General features: G+C 34.9%; 1 protein-coding gene across 9 annotated transcripts in view; it reads right to left on the reverse strand.

Annotated features, from left to right (window-relative positions):
- The window catches only part of IFT81 (intraflagellar transport 81), a 185,717-nt gene that overhangs the window by 54,647 nt on the left and 111,305 nt on the right, over positions 1-19,765 (reverse strand). For all 9 annotated transcript variants that reach the window (XM_070220198.1, XM_070220200.1, XM_070220201.1 and 6 more), the window contains 5 exons: positions 18,079-18,144; positions 17,655-17,765; positions 16,307-16,391; positions 6,548-6,711; positions 5,144-5,239 (listed from right to left, as the gene is read on the reverse strand). In XM_070220198.1, coding sequence (XP_070076299.1) covers positions 5,144-5,239; positions 6,548-6,711; positions 16,307-16,391; positions 17,655-17,765; positions 18,079-18,144 — 522 coding nt within the window. The remainder of the gene's footprint in view (positions 1-5,143; positions 5,240-6,547; positions 6,712-16,306; positions 16,392-17,654; positions 17,766-18,078; positions 18,145-19,765) is intronic.

Genomic DNA, 19,765 nt, shown 5'->3' on the forward strand with positions numbered 1-19,765 from the left:
GCTAGACAAGTTGATAATAAAGCTTATTTGGAAAAACATACTAACAAGAATTCTCAGAATAACCCTGAAAAAGTAAAGCAGTTGGGGTGAAGGTGGCTACTTTTATTACATATTACAACTTTATTATAAAGCTTCTTTAAATAAAACAGTTAATATGAGTACATAAACAGACAGGCCAGTAGAACAATAGAAAATCTAGAAATAAATCCAATAGCATTTTTACATTTAAAATAAAACAAAGGTAGAATCTCAAATCCACAGGGGAAAAAATGGACTTTTTACTAATAGGTGTTGGGACAACTGGATAATTGGATAGCCACAGACGATAAATACCATACATCAGAAAAAATTTTAAACAGATCAGAGATATAAAAAATTAAATTGTAGAAGTCTGAAAAGAAAATATGAGTAAATTTTTTTACTTGCAAGAAGAAAAAATGATCCTAAATACGACTCAAAATCTGAAGTAATAAGAGAAAGAATTGATAAATTTGATTTCATAAATATGAAGAACTTTTTCATGGCAAAGTAACACCATAAGCAAAGTAAAAAGGCAAATACTAAACTGGGGAAAAATGCTACACTTATTAGCTAGGCAAAAAGTAAATATTCCTAATACATAAAGAGTTTCTAAAACTAGAATAAAAGGCCAAGAACCCTATAGAAAAATGGATATATATATATGAAGGTACAATTCACATAAAAAGAAGTTAAAATGACTGTTGCTCATGTGAAAAGATGCTCAACCTTGTTTATAGTAAGATAAATGAAAATTAAAACTATCATAAGATATCATTTCTGGTTACAAAACTCTAAAAGTTCAACAACATATTCTATTGGCAAGGCTGTGAGGAAACAGGCATTCTCCTCCATTGCAGGTGGGAATGTAAAATGCTCTAACCCTTATGGAGAGGAATGTGGCAATATTTAGCAAACTTACATATACATTTACCCTTTGATGTAGCAATCTCACTTCTGGTACTATATCCTAAAGATACACTAGCAAAAAACATGAAAGACATAAACAAAAAGCTATTCATGGAAGCACGATTTGTAATAGCAAAAGAATGGCAACAACCCAAATGTCCACCAACTGGGGATTGGTTGAATGAACTGTGGAAAACCCACTCAGTGGAGTACTACGTGACTGTGAACAGGAATAAGCATACCCACTACTTTGGCTCTAATGAAAAAGACATATAATAACAAGTGCTGGCGAGAACGTGGAAAAATCAAAAGCTTCCTACACTGTTGGTGGAAATGTAAAACGGTACAGCCGCTTTGGAAAGCAGTCACACATTTCCTCAAAATTTTGAATAAGGAATTATCACATGAACCAGCAATTCCACTCCTAGGAATATACTCAAGAGAAATGAAAACATATTTCCATAAAAAAACCTATACAAGAATGTTCATAGTAGCATTACTCATAATAGCCAAAAAGTAGAAACAACCCAAATGCCCATTAACTGATGAAAGGATGAACAAAATGTGATATATACATACAATGGAATATGAGTCAGTAATAAACAAAGAATGAAGTACTGACACATGCTACAACTTGAATGAACTACAAAATCAGCACGCTAAGTGAGAGAAGTCAGTCACAAAGGACCACATGCTGCATGATTCCATTTATATGAACTGTCCCTGACAGGCAAATCTATTGAGACAGTTTGGCCTCTGGTAGTTGTCTAGGGCTGGAGGTTCAGGCGGTAAGGGGAAGTGACTGCTAATGGGTTTAGGGTTTCTTTCTGGGGTGATAAAAATGTTCCACAATTGATTGTGGTGATGTTGCACAACTCTGTGAATATATTAAAAATCATTGAATTGTACACCTTAATGGGTGAATTGTATGGTATGTGAATTGTATCTCAATAAAGTTATAAAAAACAGGAATAAGGATTATTCTACTATTCACCAGCATATATTGTTAAGAATAAACAAAGCATGGAGAATAAAAGTGTGTATAATATATTCTTCTTTCCCTAAGAAGGGAGATACATGAATATATAACATTATTTCTTAATGGAATAATAAACTATAAAGTTAAAAAAATAATTACCTATGGGGAAAGGAAAGAATAGGGTGGATAGCACAGGGGTAGATGCTAGGAACTTCTTTGAATATTTCTTGCTTTGTAGATTTGACTTGGAATCATGTAAATATTTTAAATAATTATAAAACAAATTAATCCCTAAAAAATAATGCCTAAAAATATAAAAAAACACATCTATGTATCCAGTTTAATTTTTGGCATAACCACACAGAAGAACTATTCTAAATGACTTTAAAACAGTATTTCGACTCTATGTCCCTAGTGGGATATACGCTAAAGAAAAAACAAACTAAAGAACAATTTTCAGCAGTAATCATATTTTTGGTGGTAGTACTGGTACTTCTATTTTGAAACTATTATCTGTAAAGTATGGATTAAAGCAAATGACAAATTATGACAGTGCCAAAGGACTAAAGCAGAGAACAAATTAAATTATGCTGGTGTTACTGAGAACCAGAATTTTCATTGTGGCATAAGGAGAAAGATGTGAGATTGATGAGGTTAAGTAAAAACCCAGTAGTCTTGAATCTGAACTGGAAGGATTAGTATGATGTACTTTAGTACATGGTGTACTTTAGTACATTTTGATGTACACAGTGTACTTCATGAGAAAAAAAAGAGAAAAACTACTTCCTAGCTCTGTCCACTGAAAAGACCTAAAAACAACTGGCCACCCCAGTAGCAAGGAGAAATCCTAATACTACCCAGATTGGATTAGCAGACATTTGGTCCATGTCAAAAGGTCCTTGACATTTGGTCCGTGCCAAACGGTTTTGGACAGGACCAACTACCAAGGACCTATTGGTGTAGACCCAATTTCTCCATGGACGTTTTGGACAGGACCAAATATGACCAGATATCAAGGACCTTTTGGCGTAGACCAAATGTCTTACGGACCACACGTCTTATGGACGTTTGGACAGGACTAAAGGTCCTGCAAAGCCCAGATTGTGGTCTCTAAGTATAATTTCCTACTAAAACAAATCACACTCATAGAAGAAAGTCTAATTCCAGGTCTAGGGTAGGAAATGTAAAAAACGAGCTTAGAAATATTTTAATCATATCAGAAAGCAAGAACATCATCAAAGACAAATAGAATCTTAAAAGAACTGAGAAGTTAACTTGAAAAGCCTCCTACTAGCCCAAAATGGGACAATTTGAGCATCATTAAAGAAAATGTTTGAAACTTATCAAATATGATTACATCTATGATTCAAAATGACATTAAATAAACAAGCAAACAAAAAATAAAAAACTAACCCTTATTGATCACACTTACTGTTGGAGGAAGAAAACGAGTTGGAGAAAACCAATTTATTTTGAAAATTGATAAAAATAAGAATCAAGCAAGTACCCTGCCTTTCCTATATGAACTAGAGAGCAGGATAACCACATAGTTGACGAGAGGAGGTTTCTCTTTGCAGAAGTAGTCCACCTAATAAACGAAGAAGGAATCACAGCACCAACATTTCGTAATCTCTAATGAAATTAATGGATAGGCAATGATAATCAATGGCTGCTAACATCATAGAGAGACAACCAGACATTATTACCTCTAAATCAAAGTACATAATTCCACCTAGAAAATATTCTTGCCAAAAAAAAAAATCAAACTAGAATCTGTTCAAGCTTCTTGTTCTAATATATAGGAAATACAGGAAACAGAGGAACATGTTAAAAGGAAACCATAAGGTCACAATCAGTAAACTACAAACTATAGGAAACGAAATAGGATAAATAAACAAGTTTCTTCAATAAATAAATTGCAAGAAAATTATTAAATAAACAAATAACTAACTGGGAAAGAGAACCTATAGATAAAAAGAGACTTGAATAGGGCCAGCCCCATGGCCGAGTGGTCAAGTTTGTGCACTCTGCTTTGGCAGCCCAGGGTTTCACCAGTTCGGATCCTGGGCACGGACATGGCACCGCTCATCAGGGGCCACGTTGAGGTGGCGTCCCACATGCCACAACTAGAAAGACCCACAACTAAAAATATACAACTATGTACCAGGGGAGCTTTTGGGAGAAAAAGGAAAATAAAATCTTAAAAAAAAAAAAGAAAGACAGAGACTTGAACATATCAACCAAATGCAGTGTATGAATCCTGTCTGGATTCTAATTAAAATAAAGCAACTAAAAAAAGAAAGAAAGAGGCAATCAAGGAAATCTGAACACTGACTAGATACTTGCCAATATTAAGGAACTATTAAATTTTTCAGATGTGGTATGTTGCTAAGTTTTTTAAAAGCCTTTATTTTTTTAGAAATACGTTATAAAATATTTACAGATGAAATGATATGAAGTCTAAGATTTGCTTCAAAATAATCCAGTCAGGGCCAAGGGTACATATGAAACAAGAATGGCCATGATTGCTATAGTTTAGAGACACATGAGGGTTTATTGAACTATTTTTTCTACCTTTGTATATGGTTGAAATTTTCCATTATAAAAAGGTTTTTAAAAATTCTAGCATCCTTGACTAATGCTTTGTCATGTAGCTCAGTATTTTCTGAGATCATAGAATTCTCTTCACACTAAACTCCCCCAACCTGGGTTCTTTTCAGATAATCCATGGCTTTCATTTGAATCTTTGGTCTAGAAATACATAATAACATATATACTCTCATAATCTAATAGTTGTGGATAAAATGATAAACGCCTTAGTACTAAAATTTACTTTATTCTATACTTGCAAACTAACTTGAAATCTGAAAAAGTTATATTACCTTAATTCATTAAAGATCACGAATATTTTGATTTATATCACTTAAGGTAAGCTTTCATTTAAAAATCAAATTCCACACTCACAGATATAAACACCAACAGCTCTGTCACCACAGTTGGCAGACACTAAAGAAACTAAGCATTATCAGGTATATTGAATTTCAAACTTACACAGGCATCTTTTGTGGCTTTTCCACAAATTCCGTTATAACCTGGAGACTAGCAATGACAGAAGAACATTTATTCTTTATTGCCTTCTCCCTTTAAGACTATCAATAATACAGCCCCTGGTGTTTATGAAGGTGTTCACCAATAAGAATACAGATCTAACTATGTGGGCCAAAAGAGTGGTCTTACCTGTTGCCTATATAGTGAGAGTTTGCCTTCAATTGGCTCATTTCTCATCATTTTCTTTTCAATCAGCTGATTGATCTGTGTGTTCATTTCATTTATCTAAAACAGTATGAAAGTAGAAAAGGTTAAAACTCTTCCTATGATTATATAAACTAAGGGACATCTGGCCAAACCAAGCTTTGAATTTACAGTTCTTATCAGTGATTTCATGGGAGGAACAGTTCCATTAATGTGGGTTGTAACAATTACTTTTAAAAACAATTTACATTTCACAGCTCAGGATACATATTCACACAATTTGATTACTTATATGGATTCAACCATCCATGTCTAAATTATCCTAAAATATTCTATGTGAAATATTTATGCATTATTATAAAAAAGATGATTTCTAACAATCTGAAGTTATCCGCTCACCTTGGTTGTGACTTTCAAGTCACTGCAAGTGATAAAGCAAATCTGGACTAACATTCCCCAGGGATTTAGTACAAGGAATTCATGAACCCAGCTGGGAGGTGACATGGATGACATCTAAAAACTCTTCCTGTTCTAATGATCTGTGATTCTATCATAGCTGTCATTTATCATACTCATTAATCTAAACCTTTCCCAAACGTAATAAAATAAAACTGAATAAAGCCAAGAGAAGCATATAGTCCCTCAAAAAATAAAAAAAATTACATGGCTTTCAGTATATCCTTCCTTTGAAAAGACTAGAGTTCTCCTGTCAATTCTATGACATTAAAATTGAGCCAAATATGACTTGTACATCTAATTTCTATAAGTAAATTACAAGAATAAAATGGTCAGAATTATATATTTAATTGTAGTGGCTATTAAACACATAGTAAGCACATTAAAGGATTTGCAAGTCAAAACCTTCCAATCAATTTTCATGATATTTAATTACTTTTAAGAAATATACATCTGATTAGCATTTTACTTCTAGGGAACAAAAATGTTATGTTACCAGGTTTCAATGACCATTACAAGAAAGTTTAGTAATTGCAAAGCAAGTATAAAAGGCTAATAAAAAATATTAGCTTTAAATATAAAATTGCTATAATATTATTCTTAGAAATAAAAATTAATGATATTTAAAATATTTTAAAATTTGTCTTCTAAATGATCCCATTATGAATACATAAACCTATGAGCCAATCATATGCATTAATTTATATATCCAAGTTATTTAGTTACCTAATCATTTGACTAGGTTCTTACAACATCATGTGGATTAAGTAAAAGAATTATATGCTATAATTTCTCATAAAGAACAACTGTTCATAAGAGCTGTCAACTTAAGAGTCAAGAGTAGAACACTATAGAAAGCAGTTCACATAATTTTCACAGAACTGTGGATGAGATAAAATTGGGATCTATAAAAAGAAGATGATTGTCACTTACTTTAGATTCAAGTTCAAGAAGATCAGAATGGCCCATAGCAGGCTCTGAAACCACTTTTTGTAAAAAATGCAATTCTTTTTTCTTGCTTTCTAATTCTTTAGGAAATTTTTCAGTTACCATATATGAATTAAACTTTATCTCCTCCTCTAGTCTCTTCATTAAACCTTTAAAAATAAAATAAATGTATACTCAGCTCAAGAGAGTAGGTATATTGATACTTTGTACACTTGAAAATATAAGACCTGGGTAGTAGGGCATATCTGTCTAAAGCATTCTGTATAATATCTAGCATAGTACAAAAAAAGATTGGCCATTGAAATCTTTTGAGGTTAATTAGAACGATAATGAAGGAGGACAATTTACAAAGAAGAATATTTAAATAATTACAGAAAAAGTTATATTATGATCTTCTAAATTACCACCTAATTCTTTCATACTCTACAATATGCAAAAATAACATTTGCAGAGCCAGATATATTGTCGGGTCACATTTTGCCTTGTAAGTATTTAAGAAATCCACAAACCAAATGACAACAAAAATGAAATCTAACCCAGATTCTTTCTTCTATAAGCAGTCATTTATTCTTTTTCTTTGGCAATACTTCTGAAGCAATTTATATCTATTTTAATACTCCACAAATGGTAATACATTATAATTTGTCAGCTTCAAACCAATGAAGACATTACTAAAAGTACAAGTTAAAAATCCAAAAAAGAGAAATTATCTACATTCATAAATGTTTGCAGTTTTCCATGTTTGGTCGTTTTGCTTTTGCAAAGTATTCGTTTAAAGTTATGTGGCAACTTAAACTGTATTTTTAAGACTTAATAGTTTTATTTTGGCAGAGTGCACAAATATACACACACACAGATTTTCAGTGAATAATGGCTTTGTTATAAATTCCCAGCCTAGAGAGCTTTACAAAGTTTATTTCAGATCTTTCCATTACACATTTACAAATTCTGGCTTGACTTTTTAAAACACTGGATTTCCGGTTTAAGTAATCTGCGTGCGTAGATTGCATAATAAATCTGGACCAAAGCCTTAAAATTATTTTTAGTTCTGTTGTGCTAGCCATATATTAACATGTAAAAATTTATTAATGGCAAATTCACAAGTTCTCCATTCATCCCTACAATATTCCCCCCTTTTCAGGGACTGGAGAAGGGGAGGCAAGAGAAAACGCTTAATGAATCACACTATAATTAGGCAGTCATTCCTCTGTAGTTTCTGATTAAATCTACATCCTGGCTTCTTGGGCTATTACATGACTAGTTTTTCCATCTTCAAGTTCTTAAACATACTGCATGTAATCAGAGGTATGAGGAACCAAAATCTAAAATGTTTTTAAAGATTTAAAGTTTTAAATATTATTTTTCCTATTTAAAAAAAAGTTGCTAATTCTAGAAAATACCAACTAGTCTATAGTGACAGAAAGCAGATCAGTGGTTGCCTGGGGATGGGTAGAGGGGCAGAGAGGGCAGGAGTGAGACATTACAAAGGGGCATAAGGAAATGTTTGAGGGTGATGGACATATCTGTTATCTTGATTAAGGCTGATGGTTTCACCAGTGCATACATATGTCAAAATTTATCAGGTACATACTTTAAATATGTGCAGTTTATTTTATATCCACTTTACCTCAATAAAGCTGTTAAAAAACAGATTTCCATCACATTTTCAATTCCTCTCTTAAAAATTTTGACTTAGGAGTGACATCAGCATCATGGCAGAATGAGTTGTTTCCTCAGGCTCTCCCCTTTAAGTTATAACTAAATGGACATTAATTAACCAGCATAGGATGCCTTGCACAGCACAACACTTCTGAGAGATCCGTGCAGCTATACATCTGAAGGCAGGTGGATGGGGCAGTGGAACTAAGTAAGCACACCCCTTTCCCTGCCCAGCGGTGGTGAGTCAGTTCACAGATCCTCACATAGCAGCCATGCATGACCATAAGAGGAGGTGGGGACAGCCCAGCCTGAGCCAATGCTTTTGGAGTTGCAGCCTGGCCCACGGGAGTGTCCAATGTGCTGCTGTGACCCCACCCGTGGGAACATTCTACACCGAGTGATGGAAGCTCAGCCACTGCATGGGTGTTCCTCCCCGCAGTGCAGCACAGGTAAGAAGATGCCCCCACCGATGGGGCACAGCAGCCCCAGGGATCCACCAAGTTGCAGTTCAGCCCCCTTGTGGGTACCCCTCACACTTAGAGCAGCACAGGCAAGAAAGCGCCTCGCCCATGGAGCACAGCAGCCCACGGGACCAACCAAGTGGCGGCTCAGACCCCACATAGGTGCCCCTCCTGCCTAGCATGCAGCAGCTCAGTGAGTCCCCTGCCAAACCCAGAGGCCCTGTCTATGGTACCCAATGTGCCCACCCAGCACAAAGGCCCTGCCCACGTGAGTGCAACCTGCAGAGTGGCTGCAGCCAGCCTGGGAAAACACAGAGTAGCCCTACCCACACAAATTCCAGCAGACAGCGTGGGATCAGAAAACACAGCTCCTGCCTGCACCCTCTACCCGCAGTGGTGGCAGGTGGAATCTGTGACCTGACACTACCACAAATGTACTGGCAAAGGATCACTTCATCAAACACCATGAAGAACTACATTAACACTTCAGAGCAGAAGGGAAATGACAAGTCTCCAGAAACCAATCCTGAATTCACAGAAATTTACAATCTAAATGACAGAGAATTCAAAACAGCTATCATAAAGAAACTCAACAGGTCACAAGAAAACTCAGAAAGACAGTTCAGTGAACTCAGGAATAAAATTAATGAGCAGAAGGAATACTTCACCAAAGAGATTGAAACTCTAAAAAAAAAACCAAACAGAAATTCTGGATATGAAGAACACAATTAATGAGATAAAAAATAATCTAGAATTCATAAAAAATAGACCTGACATTATGGAGGACAGAATTAGAGATTTGGAGGATAGAAATATAGAAATGTTTCAGGTGGAGGAGGGGAGAGAACTAAGATTCTTAAAAAATGCAGGTATTCTTTGAGAAAGATCTGACTCAATTAGGAAAAGCAACATAAGGATTATAGGTATTCCAGAGGGAGAGGGGAGGAGGAAAGGAGCAGAGAACTTGTTCAAAGAAATAAAAGCCGAGAACTTCTAAAACCTGGGGAAGAAACTGGACTTACAAGTACTTGAAGCCTATAGAACTCCTAATTACATCAATGCACAAAGACCCACTCCACGGCATATACTATTAAAACTGGCAAAAGTCAATGACAAATAAAAATATTAAGGGCAGCAAGGCAGAAGAAAATAATCTACAAAGGAACCCCTATCACACTTTCAGAGGATTTCTCAGCAGAAACCTTACATGCTAGGGGAGAATGGAATGATATAATCAAAATACTGAAAGACAAAAACTTTCAGCCAAGAATACTCTAGTCACTGAAACTATCCTTCAGATATGATGAAGAAATAAAAACTTTCCCAGATAAACAAAAGCTGAGGGAGTTCATCACCACTAGACTTCCCTCACAAGAAATGAGGAAGGAAGCCCTCCTACCTGTAACAAAAAGGGAAAGGTTTAGAAAACCTCGAGCAAGGAAATAAATAGCCAGAATAATGACATGATTCTATATATAAAAAACCCTAAAGAATCCACCAGAAAGCTATCAGACATAAGCAACAACTACAGGAAAGTGGCAGGGTATAAAGTCAACTTACAAAAACCAGTTGCATTTCTTTTTTTTTTTCCAAAGATTTTATTTTTCCTTCTTCTCCCCACAGCCCCCTGGTACACAGTTGCATGTTTTTTTTTAGTTGTGGGTCCTTCGAGTTGTGGCAGCATTTCTATACACTAATAATGAACTAACAGAAAGGGAAGTCAAGAATACAATCCCATTTACAATCTCAACAAAAAGAATAAAATATCTAGGAACAAATTTAACCTAGGAGGTGAAAGACCTATACAATGAAACCTATAAGACATTATTGAGAGAAATTGAAGAAGACACAAAGAAATAGAAAGATATTCATGCTCATGGATTGGAAGAATAAACACAGTTAAAATGTCCATATTATCTAAAGCAATATACAGATTTAATGCAATCCCAATCAGAATCCCAATGACATTCTTCATGGGAACAGAACAAAGAATCCTAAAATTTATATGGAACAAAAGATTCCAAATAGCCAAAGCAATCCTGAGAAAAAAGAACAAAACTGGAGGCATCACAATGCCTAACTTCAAAATATACTACAAAGCTATAGTAACCAAAACAACATGGTATTGGCACAAAAACAGATGCACAGATCAATGGAACAGAACTGAAAGCCCAGAAATAAAACCACACATCTACGGACAGCTGATCTTCAACAAAGGAGCCAAGAACATAAAATAGAGAAAGGAAAGTCTCTCCAATAAATGGTGTTGGGAAAACTGGACAGCCACATGCAAAACAGTGAAAGTAGACCATTATCTTACACCATATACAAAAATTAACTCGAAATGGATTAAAGACTTGAATGTAAGACCTGAAACCATAAAACTCCTAGAAGAAAACATAGGCAGTACACTCTTTGACATGGATCTTAGCAGTATCTTTTTGAACACCATGTCTACTCAGGCAAGGGAAACAAAAGAAAAAATAAACAAATGGGACTACATCAGACTAAAAAGCTTCTGCAAGGCAAAGGAAACCATGAACAAAATGAAAAGACAACACACCAATTGGGAGAAAATATTTACAAATCATATATCCAACAAGGGGTTAATTTCCAAAATACGTAAAGAACTCACACAACTCAACAACAAAAAAACAAACAACCTGATCAAAAAATGGGCAGAGGATATGAACAGACATTTTTCCAAAGAAGATACACAGATAGCCAACAGGCACATGAAAAGACGTTCAACATCACTAATTATTAGGGAAATGCAAACCAAAACGACAATGAGATATCACCTCATATCCATCAGAATGGCTATAACTACCAAGATAAAAAACAACAAACATTGGAGAGGTTGTGGAGAAAAGGGAACCCACATACACTGCTGGTGGGAATGCAAACTCACTTAGCCACTATGGAAAACAGTACGGAGATTTCTCAGAAAAATTAAAAATAGAAATACCATACAATCCAGCTATCCTACTATTAGTTATTTATCCAAAGAACATGAAATCAACAATACAAAGAGATCTATGCACCCCGTATGTTCAATGCAGCATTATTCACAATGGCCAAGACGTGGAAGCAACCTAAGTCACATCAACTGATGAATGGATAAAGAAGATGTGGTGTATATATATATACACACACACAATGGAATACTACTTGGCCATAAAAGAAGAGAAAATCCTTCCATTTGCAACAACATGGATGGACCTTGAGGGTATTATATTAAGCAAAATAAGCCAGACAGAGAAAGACAAACACCATATGATTTGATTCCTATGTGGAAGACAAACAAATACATGGATGAAGAAAACAGATTAGTGGTTACCAGAGGGGAGAGGAGTGCGGGAGTGGGTGAAAGGGGTAAAGGGGCACATGTATGCTGATGGATAAAAACTCGGCTATTGGCGGTGAGCACAATGCAGCCTATGTAGAAACTGATACAAAATAACATACACTTGAAACTACACAATGTTGTAAACCAATACAACCTCAATAAAATAAAAAAACTATCAACTTAGACCTTGAAAAGTAGTCATATGTTTCTAAAGTTTTTTAAAAAATATCTTTCAAAATCCTGATGAAATTAAAAATAAGGTCACTAAGATCTCATCAAACTTTTTGATTAAAAACCCTCTGAAAACATCTCACTGATCCTACTATAACTGAATGCAGAGTCCTTTTATATAATAAATGTCCTGAATGTGTAGAGTATAAAGATGAATTAACTTCAATGAATGCTTTATAATATGGTCATTATTCTGAAAAAATACAAATTACATCGTTACACTAAAAACACTTTTTGTCATTTAAGTAAATAGAAAGAAACTTTTTGTAACATTCTTTCTTAGTAAAAAATTTAGGTAGACCTTATTAAACTAAAAACCTAGATCAATTAAACATCTGTTTAATCTACTCTTTTCCTAGGCTGCTGAATACAACCCTTGAGACTCTGTTTCCCAGAAAGATGTCAACAAGGCAAGAACTCCTTAACTTCTTGCTCCCTACTCCCGTTCTACCCAGAAAAAAACACATATTGCACACATAATGGCTTATTTTTATATTTTCGGCCATTTTTTCTTACTTGATTCCCTTCCTACCTGTAGAAAAGATAATTTTCTTCCTATCCAGGGTTAAGGTCTCTACTCTCACCTCCCAACAATTTAACAGAATATTTATTGAATACCTGCCATGTGTAACCTAGTGTGCTAGGGCCTGGAAATAGACCAATTATGACTTGGTGACTAGCCTGGAATTTAGTTGAGTCAGAGTCAGATATGCCAACAATTAACATATCATGGTAATTGCTGTAGAACATTCAATGCAATGCATGGAGTACAATGGGAGCACACAGGAAAGGCTATCAGTTCTCACCTTTTCCTTCTGAATCTTCAAATTTCCATTTGTCTAACTCTTTCTTCCAGCATATAAAGACCACTACACTACTACCCTCCCTCAACCTAGGCACAGTACTGTCTTTCTCATTCATTTGCACACTCCCTCTCTTACCCTCTTTTCAAAAACAAGCAGTCAGAAGAAGCCTACTCTATTATCTCTACTTCATCTATCATTTGCTCAGCCCACTATACTGTATTTACATTCTTTCAGATCACCGTGCCTTGGTATGGGATGTCTTCTACTCCTTCATCTTTCCAACTTTAACTTAGCTCAGTTGCCACCATGTGCAGGAAGCCATCTGACACTGTTAGGGTTTGTTTTATCTCTTCTTTCTCACAGAACCTTATCCTGAGCTCCATCGTCGTGCTGTGTTACAATTGTCCGCTGTTTGTCATTCCTCCATTAGACTGTGAGTACTTTAATAGAAATATCTTTCTTTCTAATCCTAGAACTTAGCATAGTACCTGATATGTGGAAGATGTTCAATAAATATTGAGTTAACGGACTATTGGTTTTGAGCCGATTATTTTTATTACTAAACAATGCAATAGATTTTGTTTTGCAGCATCTACTAACATATTACTTACATTAATATTTTAAACCAACATTCCAAGACATGCCCCAAACAGAACTTTATTTGTCTATTTTATTACTAAATAATTACATATTTCCTGGCCCAAACAATTTCTATTTAGGCTAGAAAGCCAAAGCAAAATAAAGACTCTTAACTCAAATAAAAAATGAAATATTACTAATACTACAAATATCTCTGGTTATTCTGTTTAGTTGCCAGAACTAAAACATAATAGCAAGAAATATTTAACCTAATAAAATTAAGGATAATAGATATTGCAGAAATATATGTTCAGGCTAACATTTTAAATGGTATTAAACTGTACTGATCAATCAATTATTTTTCTGCATACCAAATCTTTCAATTCTTATATTCATTATCTTCATTTCCAAAAATTCACTATTAATAATAAGTTCTAATAATTTCTTAACAAGAGTAGGCCTAAAAATTGCTTACTGATATTAATTTTTAAATGGCTATAATTTAATGAATTTCTTTTGAAGATTCATCTTAATTTTTTATAACAAAGATGTGGTGAAGGAATCTACATCCAATCCAAAGAACATACACTGAAAAGATACATATTATACTAAGGGGAAAAAATCATTAAAAAATTATTTTATTTTGTCCTGAAAATTAACTTTCTCCTAAAAAGTGAAAACTTAGCAAATAAAGAATCAAATAACACCAATAACTAAATGCATAGCAGCTCCCAGGTATTGCTTGAATCTGAATTTATAATGACTGAGAGGAGTGAGAAATTGTATGGAAAGCTACTAGTTAACGTATTAATCATACATCTTGTAGGGAGTACTGTACTGGCTTCTTAAATATCAATTAAATATACCATATTTCCTTGATTTTAAGATGCCAACAATTTTAGTTAATGTGCCATTAACTAAATTACAAATACCACGTTAAATGAACATATAGAATGTAAGATACATCCTGATTATAAAAACAACTAAAATGGGAAAGAATATATGTCTAGAATTAAGGAAATACTGTATTATCTCTTAACAGCTTTATTGAGATATAATTTATATGCCATAAAATTCATCCATTTAAAGTATACAATTCAATGGTTTTTAGTCTATTCCAAGATTTATGCAACTATTACCACAATCAACTTTACAACATTTTTATCAGCTCCAAAAGAAGCCTCTATATCCATCAGCAATCACTTCCTCCCCCCACCCACCCCAACAGCTGACCCCCTAACTCTAAGGCAATCACTAGTTTGATTTTTATCTCTATGGATTTGCTTTTTGTGGACATTTCATACAAATGGGATCATATAATATGTGGTCTTCTGTGACCAGTTTTTTTCACTTAACATGTTTCTGAGGTTCATACATACTGTAGCATCCATTAATACTTCATTCCTTTTATTCTGAATAATATTCCATTGTATGGATACACCACACTTTGCTTACTTATTCATCTGTTTAGGGACACTGGGTTGTTTCTAAATAATGCTGCTATGAACATTTATGTACAAGTTTTTGTGTGGACATATGTCTTCAATTCTCTTGGGCAGATACTGAGAAATATAATTTTATGTTTAACGTTTGAGGCCAAACTGTTTTCCAAAGGAGTTGCACCATTCTACATTCCCACCAGCAACATATGAGAATTCCAATTTCCCCATATACTTGCCAATACTTGTTATTGTTTCTCTTTATTATAGTCATTCTATATATTATACCTTAGAGTAGATTCCAAAGAATACTACAGAAAGATGAATTACCCCTCTAACAGCTGGAAATTTACATTGGAATATTTCTCCAATACCAATGAGAGCTTTGCACTGTTCTTCTAATTTACGTGGTCCCTTCTGATGAGCAAAAACACTTTAAAAATGCCTAGGATGGATTTGGTGGTGTAATCTGGGATATCAGAACAATTTATCCTCTATAGAAAGCTAATGGGACAACAGAGTCAGGGATATCCATGCCATCAGCACAACCAAAAATATGTAAAAACACTCAGTTTTAAGGGTTCAGTATTTTAGTCTTTTTCTTTGTAGTCCTGGTTCTAAAATAATGATTCACATTTTTTCCATCCACCTTTTTCATCCATCCTAAGTACTTTATATACTCACACACAGGAGACCTTCCTCCTCCCTCCATGGTGCTTTCCTTTCTTTTTCTTTTTTTTTTTTTTGAGGACGATTAGCCCTGAGCTAATACCTGCTGCCAATCCTCCTCTTTTTGCTGAGGAAGACTGGCCCTCAGCTAACATCCGTGCCCATCTTCCTGTACTTTATATGTGGGATGCCTGCCACAGCATGGCTTGACAAGTGGTACGTAGGTCCGTACCTGGGATCCAAACCAGCAAACCCCAGGCCGCCAAAGTGGAACATGTGAACTTAACCACTGCGCCACCAGGCCAGCCCCCATGGTGCTTTCCACTACCCTCACCTTCTGATGAAACACTGAAGGGGAATATAAAACCCCAGGTGAAAACTTAAGGATGTCTTCATTAGGACTCTCACTTACTAGCTAGGAAATGAGGCTCCAATATGCTGAGATATCACTTGATGATAATTAATTTTCATTAGTCGATTACTTTAAGGAAGACAAGTGATTTAAACTAATATTTTCTGGTCACCTATATGATATAACAACTTCTACTTACTTTCAGGCTTTGCATCTGCTGCTGCATGGCGCATACTTTTCAGCTGGTTTTGTACTCTTTGCAGTCTCTGCACTGCATGAAATAGCTTTAAAATACAATTAGATTCATTACTTGCTTAGTCTATTGAAACTTACCACTCATATAGACAAGCAATGAAAAACACAAGTTGCACATAATTGTTGTGATATAGAAGGAACAAATAATAAAATTTGTTACTTATTGTTCAGAAGGAACAAATAAGAAAATTACTATATTAAACCCAAAATGTAACTCAATACGCTTTCACGTAAAACTTAAAAAAAAGTTTTAAGAAATTTTTTTAGTTATTTGTTGAATTTGGTGATCAAGGAAAAATACTTGTCAAAAAAATATATGTACCAGGCTTTTCTTGTCATAACATAGTTTTCTTAATTATAAGGATTGCAAGCATCCTCACAAATGATGTCTCAGAATCAGAAACTGATGCGAAGTAACCACTCCGGGCCTGGGCAATGCAGCTTACTGCTGCAGTGGAACTCCTATGATGCCAACTCAAGTTCCAAAAGAGCCAAACATCTAAACTGCCTATTTTGTAGGAAATGGCACCGACTGGAACTATATATATAAATACTTGAGCGTGTGTGAGGAAGACTGTCGCTGAGCTAACATCTATGCCAATCTTCCTCTATTTTATGTGGGACGCCACCACAGTGTGGCCTGAGGAGCAGTGCTAGGTCCATGCCTGGGATCTGAACCTATGAACCCGGGCCACTAAGGTGGAGCACACGAACTTAACCACTACGCCACCAGGCCAGCTCAGGAACTATATTTTTAATGTATTAAGTCTACTTAGTTTTAAGATAGACTTTTAACAAAATAAAAGTAATACTTTCTGGACAAATTATTTTTTCTTTAAGACAAAGTCTAAAAATGTGGAGTGTGGGTGATTTTGAGCCTTTTCATGATTTGCTTATTTGCCACTGGAGTAAAGTGTAGAGGGTACTGTGGTCAGTGGAATAGAAAGGAGGTTCTCATAGCCACAGAATCTCAGGACACCCTTGAGAGATTCTAGAAGTTTTATCAGCAGTTGACCGTGCTGCTTAGCATTACAATGAATGTTCTGTAATGTTGGAACAACATGAGTTAAACAAAGGTCAAAAGATATCGTATAGATACACACAGAGTTCAGAACCCGAAGGTGGTATTGTTGTTGCTACTGGCACCACAAAGTACTCTTAAAAGAGTATTCCAAAGTGTTAAGAAAGGGAAATATGAACTTCTACAATTCTAAAATTCTCTTTCTTTACATTTGAATTATCAGAAGGAATTATTTCTTTCATCATGAGAATATAAACTTTTATGTGGATACCTGATTCTTTTGTTCCTGTTTCTGCTGTGCAAGAAATTCTTCTCTCTCTTTTTCAACCCGAAGTTGCCTTGCTATTTTAAGCATCCGTTGATGATTCTGAACTGTCTCCACCTACAGTAAGGGAATAAGTAGTACATGTTACTGTCAAATTTAAGAAAGAAATCAGCAAGTCACGTGACTCAGACATCCACTCATCATTTCCTTTTGGTAAACAGTACTCCCTAGAGATGACAGTAAAGCTCTAGACTACAGGTCCTTAAAAGTGTTGGGCTACTGCTTAGGGAGATTCTCTTTCCATCAGTGTTACTTGAGTCTATCCTCAGATGTATACCCATGCTTTGCTTAATCTTCATTTGCATTCCTAAACCTTTCCAAGTCGTTGAGACTTAGGGCCAAAGTCTAACAGTGCTAATTCTTTCCTTACCCTTTTCTTCAAACGTTCGACTCTCTTAATGAGTTGATCCTTTTCTTCTTCCATTGCACTGATATCCTAAAAATTAGTCAAGAAATTATTATAAGAAAAAGTATTCTTTGTCTGTACACTTCAGATAAGGTTTTATATGATTATGCATCTATCATTTTTATCACTTAAACCAGAGTATTAAGGAACAAAGATCCTCTTTTGCGTGAAGGGCATTTCTATTCCCCCCCCAGGGTTCTTTCTTTTTCTTTCTTTATATGCAGGGTAATTTATCTGGCAGCTTGGTGTTCATCTAGAAAAGCAACTAGGACAGGTTATAACGTAGCAAGGTAAAGCTGCCAACCAGCACATTTGTGTTCTGCTTCCAAATATGGCCACACGATTTTTCAAAAATCTTCTATAATGGAAAGTATGCAGGTCTAAAAACATGAACAACAGCTGCTGACATCTCATCTGCTCTGTTAAATACCAAACTATATATTCTGCCAATTTTCCATCAAAATTATTTTTAAGGCTATGGTGTTTTCAAGACATAAATTTGTATCTGGTTTTGTCAATTAACCAATTCCCTTCCTAAAAATAAGGACTTCAAAAATAAGCCACCTTCCTTTTAACCAGCTCCATATTTTCTAATGAAAACAAACAAGTAAAAACTCCTTCCTAAACCTAAAAAACGAATAGCCTATCCAGCATAGTAATACTAAAGGTAAAAATATACATAGTAGTCAGTATTGATAGGATTTGAGGGAACAGGCACTCTTACTCATTACTGGTGGCATTGAATTGAAGGACAATATCAAAAGTCTTAAAATAAATGTTGATACCCTCTAGCCCAGTAATTCCACCTCTGGGAATTTGTCCTAAAAAAATACTCATGAAAGGTCACAGACTTCTCTATAAGGATTCTCATAAATGCTAAGTATATCTAAAATTTGGAAATGACCCAAATGTCTGAGGATTATTAAATAAATTATGGCACAATACAATGAAAGTCATTAAAAATTATGCAGAAGAATGTTTAATAACATGAGAAAAAGTCATGATATGACATTACTTGAAAGAAGCAGATTACATTTATTTACAGTATAATATCAAGATTTAACTATATTCACTAAAATGTCAATAGTAATTATCTCTAGAGAATGGGTTTATGAGTGAATTAGTTTCTATATCTTGCTTAATCATATTTTCTACAAAGAATACGCTCAAAAATACTTTGGTAATAATTAATGAAATTAAAATTATAGACTCTAGGTTATTTTATCTTTCAGTTTACTCACATGACATAATGGAGGAACAGCAGACGGACATTTATCATTCTTATTCCAAACTATGTTATAGGTATCAACTTATGGGTCTTTCTCCCCCACTAGATGTGAATTCATCTTTCATTCCTAATACATTCAACAAACTCTTATTAAGAACGTGCCATGTGCAGGGCACTGTGACAGGCACTGGGGATACAGTGGTGAACAAGATATACAGACATAGTTCTTGCCCTCATAGGGCTTCAGGGTAGTTGGGAAGATAGACATTAAAGTAATTATAAGTGTAATGAGTGTTATTAGACAAAAAGAATTGGGAAACTAATCTATCTAGAGAATCAGGAAAGGCCTCCCCAAGGAAGCAGCTTCCAATGTCTCCTGACTGAATAAGATAAAGACGGTGTTGATAACTCAGGAATTCTAAA

The sequence above is a fragment of the Equus caballus genome, chromosome 8 (assembly GCF_041296265.1).
Source record: "Equus caballus isolate H_3958 breed thoroughbred chromosome 8, TB-T2T, whole genome shotgun sequence".
Lineage (NCBI taxonomy): Eukaryota > Metazoa > Chordata > Mammalia > Perissodactyla > Equidae > Equus > Equus caballus.